The sequence below is a fragment of the Callithrix jacchus genome, chromosome 5 (genome assembly GCF_049354715.1).
Source record: "Callithrix jacchus isolate 240 chromosome 5, calJac240_pri, whole genome shotgun sequence".
NCBI classification, from domain to species: Eukaryota; Metazoa; Chordata; class Mammalia; order Primates; family Cebidae; genus Callithrix; species Callithrix jacchus.
Window position 1 is genome coordinate 108,585,707 of NC_133506.1, and position 8,931 is coordinate 108,594,637.

The 8,931-nt window shown below is 48.0% G+C and overlaps 1 protein-coding gene across 2 annotated transcripts; it reads left to right on the top strand.

Moving 5' to 3' along the window:
• The first annotated feature begins 5,351 nt into the window (after positions 1–5,351).
• On the top strand, positions 5,352–6,230 carry CCDC182 (coiled-coil domain containing 182). Of its 2 annotated transcripts, XM_035303300.3 has the most exons (2): positions 5,352–5,405; positions 5,506–6,057. In XM_035303300.3, exon 2 carries the CDS (start codon positions 5,515–5,517, stop codon positions 5,911–5,913), a length of 399 nt encoding a protein of 132 aa, XP_035159191.1. In that variant the 5' UTR covers positions 5,352–5,405; positions 5,506–5,514; the 3' UTR covers positions 5,914–6,057. The 2 variants fall into 2 exon arrangements, with proteins under 2 accessions (XP_035159191.1, XP_008995560.1); XM_008997312.4 differs by having other exon boundaries at positions 5,387–6,230.
• Positions 6,231–8,931: the final 2,701 nt, after the last annotated feature.

Below are 8,931 nucleotides of genomic sequence, written 5' to 3' on the forward strand. Positions count from 1 at the left end.
AGTGCCGTCCTGGGCTGGCAGGGCCTCTGATGGATGGCTCTAATCCGAGTCGCAGAGTTGCAGTGTGTGAAACATGGCATCCAGTGATGTGCTCCTCCTGCTCTCGAGGAAGCTTTGGCTCCCACCTCTGGAGGCGGTCCGCTTGGTTCCAGGAGGAGCTGCGAACCGGCAGGCAGTGGCAGGTGGCAGGCACATCGGCTGGGCTGGGGATGGGAAGAGAGTTAAGGTAGGGCAGAGGCATGGATGGTTTCCAAGGACCAGCTGGCTGGGGGGCTGCCGATGAGTCCGATTCTTGCAGACACACAGCCCTGTGGACACTCCTTAACAGTGTCAAATTATGACAAATGGCGTGGGTAAAAGTTGCTGGGTGGCAGCTGCCGCATCTCAGAGGGAGCAGGTATTTTTAGCACCGCGCCTCGGGGCTCTGGTGCTGGGTTAATTAATCATAGTGAACAGCACCAAGTTTTGTTCTTGACCCTGGTCCCCACCCCCCATTCCAGCCTTGTCCCCATTCCCCTGACTGGAATACCAGCTGCAGAGGCAGAGGCTGCGCAGCTGGAGCAGCCCTGGATAGCCCTCATAACAGTGGGGATACCACCCCACCTCCCCCAGCTAGGTCACCGCGTGATCCAGCCCTGTGCACCCCACTCCTTTCCTCCTCCCCCTGCTTCCCAGCCCGCCAGCCACACAGGCCTCCTCTGGGCTCTTCCAGCCCCTTCCTGCCCCAGGCCTTTCTACTAGCACTTCCTTCCTGAATTTTATCCCCAGGTCTCCTTCTTCCTATCTTTCCCCAAATGCCACCCACCCCCTAACCCCTACAGAGGCCCTCCCTGAGCCCACCCCCACCTGACAAGCTGTCACCTTCCACTGCTTATTCCTTCAGAGATTTAGCATCAGCTCAAATCATCTTATTTGTTGATTGCTTACTTTACTGGTTTCCTTCCATCAAAATGCTGCCTGCTTGAGAGCAGGAGTCTTTTCCATATTGTTTGTTCTCTTGAATTTCAGTTGCCTGGCTCAGTATACACAGAGTAGGTACTCAATGGTTATCATTGAATGAGTGGATGGATGGATGGTTGGATGGATGGATGAATGGGCAGGTGGAAGCCTGGATGGATGGATAGATGGATGGAAGCCTGGCTGGACAGCTGGATAGATGGTAGATGGATGGAGGAATGGATGGATAGATGGATGAATAAGTGGACAGGTGGAACGCTGGCTGGCTGGACAGGTGGATAGATGGATGGAAGTCTGGCTGGATTGCTGGGTAGATGGGTAGACGAATGAGATGATGGTTGGATGGCTGGATGGATGGGAGGATGGATGGAAGATATTTTATGGGCACATCTGAGAAGACATTCATTGTATTGCAGTATCCTTTCCCAGGCCATAGGAGGCACAGGGTCAAGGGATTCTGGGAAAAGAGTGGCTAAATAGGGTCAACAGATGTCCTCTCTCCTTTAGAAATATCCAATCACATGGGGGTTTGGAGAAGATGCTCTGAGTTCTAGGGGTTTTCTTCATAATTTTTTTCCCTTGGGGATGGGAAGAGATAGACCAGTTTTAAGAGACTCCCAGAAGACTGTTTCCCATTCTGCCCAAAAGCTCACAGTAGTAGTTCATTTTGGAGGATTTTGCATGGTTCTTTTACCGAGTCTTTTCTTTAGGTGTAATTACTCTTTGTGGAAGACACAGTTGGTTGACCATCCTCTCCCTCTCTTGCTTGAGAACAGAGCCCCAGTTTGGTTCTGGTATTGAGAGGCTTGTGTTTCAGGGAGGCCTGACCCAGCCCCAGTCCCAGGAAGGGACCTGTGATTGGTCTCAGCCAACTGTAGGAGCCCTACCCCTCCAGTCAGTGATGTAGTTTGAAGTGGCCCAGGGATGTGGTTCTAACCCACGGGATGTGAGGAGCTTCTAGCTTCTGAGCATCTTCCTCACTTTAAAAAAGGTATGTGAAGAAGGAGTGCCTCTGTGTCATGCCCCTTTTCCCAGTCCCCAAAAGGACCAAGGCTCATTTCATTTGCAGAGACAGATGAAGGCATATAACAGGGTGGGGTCCTGGGGAAACCATCTGGCTTTCACTGGCAAGTCATGAGCAGGGTCCCACAGCAATGGTGCTCAGACCCAGTGAAGCCCAACCTGGGAGCTATTAGAACATGGCCACCACTGAGTCCCATCCCATTCAGGTTTAATCTGATTCTCAAGGGCAGGACTGGGATCTCTGTGGGGCTAAGGTTTCCCTCTTGTTCCCCCATCATCCTGAGACATGAGGAGGCTGTGAACCACTGAAATAGACCAAGGACAGAGAAATCATCTGACAGTGGGTTCGAGGCCCAGAGCTGCCTTGCCCAGAGATGTTAGAACTCCTTTTTCTTGATACCTTTAAGGGGACACAGTGATTGGCTTTCTTACTTTCCTAGTATAAATGGAAGGAAATTTTGTGAAGAAGGCATAGTACTTGATTATGAAATTCTAGGAGAAGAACCTTCAGAAGGTGCACATCAAGTTGCCCTGTTGAGGATGCTGCCTGAAGGCTCGGGAGGCCCCTATGAGGCCTTCTGCTGACAGCACTCACTTGCTTCGAGCCTCTGCTGGGCTCTTGTGGAAATACCGTCCTCCCCTCTGGTTCTGAGAAGCAGACTACAAGGCCATTAAAAAGCACAAGGGAAATGGAAAAATTGCTATTCCATGTGACTTTTGCCACCATTCCCTGTGGGAGGCAGAGACAAAGAGGCACAAAATGAGAGAGAAAGAGAGAGAGAGAGAGAGAGAGAGAGAGAGAGAGAGAGAGAGAGAGGTAGAAACAGAAAAGCACTCAGAGAATGATAGAGACTGCCCTTTTGCTGATTCAAAGATATTTATTGAGAACCTATTATGTGCCCAACATGCACACATTCCCGTAATTAAATACACCACAAGACCACACGCTGTTTTTATCAGCTCCTCAGTCCCCATCTAGCTCTTAGGTAGTGGAATCAAGAGAATGCTGTTTTTGCTAAGACCAGTAGGTGTCATCCTGTCAGCGGGAAAGCCAGGGGTGCCTGTGAAAATAAATTCTATTTCATCTGGTTCTCTGAGTATTGTTATGTGCAGGGCACCAGGCAGGATGCTTAAGGGTACACAGGGTGAGAAACTCATGATCCCTGGACTCATGGAGTTTATTGTGCCATCGGGGACCTGGAAGGACGAAGCCCTAAGTCACAAAAAGAGGGAGAAGATTTTAAGTGCCTCAAGAGAGGTTTAACATCAGAGACCTCAGAACAACCATATCCTGCCTTATCACATCTGGTGGAAGAAATAGGTTCTGAGAGGGAAGGTGATTGACCTAGGGTCACCACACAGCAATTCCAGTCTCCAGATCTCCTGACTCCTAGAAAAATGCTCCACCATTCGGTCTCAATAATTGAAGCTGCTTTTTTCATCTTGCCATTTAAAATTTCACCTTATTGCTTGATACTTTATTATGCTAAAAAACCCCACAAAATTCCCCAGAAAATTCCACCTTAGTTTAGCCATGAACCTCCCTGCAAAATACCCTCTCCAATGCCTACTGCAAGGCACCATAGAGAGGGTAATCTGCATCTCGGAGGAGACAGCTGCCCTCATCACCGGCCCTGTGGGGCTAGAGTGGGCTTGCACAGGCTCAGGAGAGCTGATTTTATGCATCTCTTCCCAGTGACATCATGTTGGTAGCTTGAAATGGGCCATGATATTTACACTATGGAAATTGGCAACAATTATTAACATCAATTAGTTTTATTTACTTTTCCCCATAGAACTGCACACCACTGAATTAGTATTTCTACTTTATGAATAAGAAAATTGAGACTCAGGGAGATGATGTAATCTGCCAAAGGTACATAGCTTGTAAGTAGAGCTGGAACTTCGACCCCGGTGGTTTGATCTATCAGTCTACCAGTGCTTGGCGATGGTAGATTGAATAGGACTTAGAGCCACTTTGACATGGAAGGGTCTAGGTTGATCCTAGGTTTCTTAGTCTATTGTGTGCTTCTGTAGTCAAATATCTGAGGTTGGGTAATTTATAATGAACAGAAATGTATTTCCTTACAGTTCTGGAGGCAAGGAAGTTCAAAATCAAAATGCTGGCATCTTACAAGGGCCTTCATGTTGTGTCATTCCACAGCAGAAGACACCACATGGTAGAAGGGAAAAGAGGGTGAGAGAGAGATACAAGGGGCCCATATCCATTTTTAAGGAACCTGCTCCCAAGATAACAGCATTAATCCATTCATCTCTTAAAGGGCAGCCTAATCATCTCTTAAAGGTCCTGCCTCGTAATCCTGTTACAATGGCAATTAAATTGCAACATGAGTTTGGGAGGGGACAAACATTAGCTTCACGGTACCAGGTGTCTTATGTGGGCTCTGGTGTGGGTATCCTTCTGTGTTGCTATCATTAATCCGACAGCAGCACCGGAAAAGAAACTGGTAAGATCACCGATTCAGGTTTGGAGGACTTGAATTGGAGGCCCATTGTTGGAGAGACATTTAGATTTGGAGCCCAGGAGGGGGTTCTGGGCAACAGATTGAGATGTGCAAGATGAAGGTTTGTTCCCGATTCCACCAAATGTAGATTAGCTAGGAGCATTTTCCTTTGTTCTCATTATCAGGTAAAAACTACAAGATCTACTCTTCTATGTGTTTTTTCTCATAGTTATCGACATTCAGGGATGCTGGGGGACCATGCACTCTTGCTCACACTTGTTCCCTGATTCCAGTGTGTAATGAGAGCTCAGTAAGTATTTATTGAATAAATATGACTAGCCCATTTTTACTCTGTACCTATGGAATCGGTCATTGCTGCGGACCATACATCAACATCTAAGTACATTTCTCACAATTTCTAAGATTATCTAGAATTCTGGCATCATTGTAAGAGTCTGGATTTGGAATAAGAGATTACTTTTTTAGCATTTTAGAGCTCCAAGTGGGATTAGGTACCATCTCTTACAATGTCTTTGTTTTACTAGCGAGGTACTAAAGCCCAGAGGCCAGTCCAAGACCATGCAGGTCCCTCGCTAGTGTGGGAGACCACCCAGTCCCGCAGCCAGTGAGCCTGGCCTGGCCTGCCTTGCTCTTGCCAGTTTACTTCCCTGCTCTGGAACTTGGTTTGCTCCTTAGGTTAAAGAAGAACCTTAGTTCTGGTTCTAGAAGGGTGATGAGTTAGGAATCCACATCTCGGGAGGATTCAGATAACTTGATCACTTTATCGACTTGGTCAGATAAACAGATAAAGCTCTAGGTAACCAACCCAGGTGGCTACCATATGCAAATGAATGAACTGTGGCTTTCTTTCTGGTTGGATGAAGGGGCCCTGATGTCACAATTCTAGGGTTTCTCTGCTCTGAATGATCATGTCTCTAGCCAAAACTATTTATTGACCTGGTTGGTATCTTGGCCCCCTCTCTTTGCCCAACATAGTAGAGAGACAATGGAACCCGTCTGTCAGGCTGGGTCCATTCTCATGACGGTGAATACCCTACAGGGGAAGAAAATGGTAGAGAGTGGCCTTCAGTCTGGAGACTTTTCCCTGTCCCAGTCATGGTCCACCTACCTCCCACCAACAGCCGACGTGGAGATCCTGCAGCAGAAGGTGACCGGGGTGCAACGCGAGCTGGAGGACTTTAAGAAAGAGGCATTGAAGTCCATCCATTACCTTGAAGACGCCTTCTGCAAGATGAATGGAGCCCTGGTGCAGCAGGAGGAGCAGGCAGCTCGCGTGAAGCAGCGGCTCCGGGAGGAGGAGGACCGTGGCATCGTACGTAACAAGGTCCTCACCTTCCTGCTGCCACGTGAGAAACAGCTCCGGGAGCACTGCAAGCGGCTGGAGGGCCTGCTGCTGGACAGGGGCCGCGATGCCCCATGTGCCGCCAAGAAGAGCCAGGCTGACTGAGCCTCAGGGGTAGCACTAGCCAAGCACCAAGTAGAAGATTTTTTTTTAATGGAAGGACAAACCCCAAGTCCCCACCCACCTGCTTTCCTTTCCTCATTTTCATTGCTTTCCTTCTACCTAAATAACACCTTGCTGAGAGGCAAAAAGACTTCAATATGTTGTTTTGGTGAAATTCCATTTATCCAGCATGCTCAAGAAGGGAGGCAGCCGAGTACTAAGTCAGGCCCCTGTAACTTTCAGTTGAACCGGTCTCCTGTTTGTAATGGTAATATTGCTCACTGAATACCGTTTTTTCGCACAATTTATTCTTAAACTGATTGTGTTGAAAAGATTCACCTTTTTTTGAATGATTCAGGCTCTCATGATTTGAGACTTAACACGTGGTCAGCTGATACCATGTCACGTAACACAGGATCTCCCTAGAGGGGTCGGACTGCTTGTCCGTGCACTAACGCTACCCAGATTGCTTTGTTTTTAGTATTCTAAACCTCGTCTGTGTGGTCTTTCTGTCTGCCTTCACTGTTAGACTGTCACATCTCACTTTCCTTTGCTGCCTCTTTCCACCTCTACTTCCTTTCCATTTAGACTGCAGACTGGCCAGTAGGAATGACAGAGCTTATTAGGACTCTGTGAGTGGAACTCGCTGAGCTGTAGTAACTGATGATGGGACACCTCTGAGATGGGACTAGGAAGTAGGGAAACTGATTTCCATGTTTGATCCATGGAGACAGAATTAATATTATTACTAATATGAGAGCTTAGCATTATCAAGAACATAATATAGTCCAGGCACCATGGTTGGCCCTTTGAAGGTAAGTACTGCTACGGTTTGAATGTCCCTTCCAAAACACATATTGATTTTTTTTTTTTTTTGAGACAGAGTCTTGTTCGGTTGCCCAGGATGGAGTGTACTGGCACAATCTTGGCTCACTGCAGCCTCTGCCTACCAGATTCAAGAGATTCCCCTGCCTCAGCCTCCCAAATAGCTGGGATTACAGGCGTTCACCACCATACCCAGCTAATTTTTGTATTTTTAGTAAAGACAGGGTTTTGCCATGTTGATCAGGCTGGTCTCGAACTCCTGACCTCAGGTGATCCACCCACTTCAGCCTCCCAAAGTGCTGGGATTACAGGTGTGAGCCACTGTGCCCGGCCTCTCATGTTGAAATTTGATTGCAAATGTAACAGTGTTGGGAGGTGGGGCCTTTATATGGTAATAGATTAGTGCTATCATCACAGGATCTTGGTTAGTTATCTCAGGATCAGGCTCTTTAAAAGGGATGAGTTTGGCTCCATCAGATTTCCATTGACATTGACATTACTTTGGCCATACCTGGATTGCTTGCCCACCCTAAACCAATTATGAGCAAAGAGGAAAGCAATTGCCACAACTCTGCTCCTGGGCCTGGACACTTCCGTTACCCAATAGCCAAAGAAGATCAAGGTTCCATTAGTGAGGTTGGTGGTAACCAACCCCAGCTGCCACATCCTCAGTCTTATCTTTTCTATACCATTGCTACCGAGGGCCAGGAAGAAGAACGCTCTGGGAGATGGCACCGGCTGAGCAGCATCGTGCAGTGTGGGTGGCTGTTGAGTGGCTGCGGGGACCATGGAGTTAGGTCTGGGAACTGGGGAGATGAGCTGGGTCTAGGAGCAGCTACACCTTAGTACTGTGGGTACAGACCCACTGCCTTCAGTTGCTTCACCTTCATCTGCCCAATACCCAGGCTTCGCCCTTGGAGTCAGAGGCTTGAGATGACCCAGAGGGTACCAGGGAGACTTTGCAACCCCTTAATCATTAAAATAGGCAGTCACTCTTAGAGATACAATCGGTTACCACCATCCTGGGTAACCAACTCGTTCCAGTTTAACTGGGATTGTTCTAATTTTAAAACTGAAAGTTCCTCATGCCAGGATCTCTCTCAGTCCTGGGCAAGCCGGGATGGGGTGAACCAGGTGAGGCTGTGGTGGGGGCAAATCACAGGAGCTCCAGGCAGGAAATGAGGATGGTGGAGGCCGTGTATGCCAGGTTAGTGCATCTCTGCTGTCACTTTTAGCCAGAGGAGGCTGGCCTGTTCATTCTGCAGCTGGAAGGCCTTGTCTTTGTGTCCATTTCTCCTCCCCACTCTCAGACCCTTGCCTTCCACCTCAAGCTAGCAAGAAAATTTGAGAGCGAGACCTTTTCCAAGCTACTTTTGAGATCCTTCTGGGGACCCCTGGGATTCCTCATTAGGTCACAACTCACAGCTGCAACCTTAGTCCTAATTGGAGGAGAGAGGAAGCTCATGATGGATTAAAGAGCCAAGAAGAGGCTGAGTGTGGTAGTTTATGCCTGTAATCCCATGTTTTGGGAGGCCAAGGAGGGAGGATCCCTTGAGGTCAGGAGTTTGAGGCCAGCCTGGGAAACATAGTGAGACCCTATCCCTACCCAAAAAAAAAAAAAAATTAGCTGGGTGTGGTGGTGTATGTCTGTAGTCCTAGCTACTTAGAAGGCTGAGGCAGGAGGATCACTTAAGCCACTTAAGTCTGAAGCTAGAGTGAGTGTGATCATGCCACTACACCCCAGCCTGGCCAACAGAGCAAGACCCTGTCTTAAAAAAACAAAAAACAAAACAAAGAAGAGACAGTTTTGCTTTGTAGCTTTGGAAGCTGGAGTTCCTCATTTCAACTCTTCTGCTCCCAACTGTGAACAATGAAGTTGAGCAGCCCAACTGCTCACTTTTTCTGAAATTCTAAGACAAACAGAAGACAAAAATAACAGATGGTTTTCTCCGTGCCAATAGCCATTGTTCTCAAAGGTTTTCTACAAGCTGCAAGGCTCTGCTTGCTCCCTACAAGCATCAACAGCAGTCAGAGAGGGCTTCTGAGATCCTAGACATATGGCTTCACCTTATGAAAACCCCTGGCAGACAAGGGAGTCCTCCCTAGGACCCCAAGTCCTGTGTTTGCTGCAAGCTGGGATTCTGGGGTGAGCAGCACGGTGGCTAAGATGCAGGAAAGCAAACAAGTGTGTGGCTA

Coding starts and splice junctions, on each gene's coding strand:
- CCDC182 (XM_008997312.4), top strand. CDS start 5,452: ATGGAACCCGTCTGTCAGGCTGGGTCCATTCTCATGACGGTGAATACC.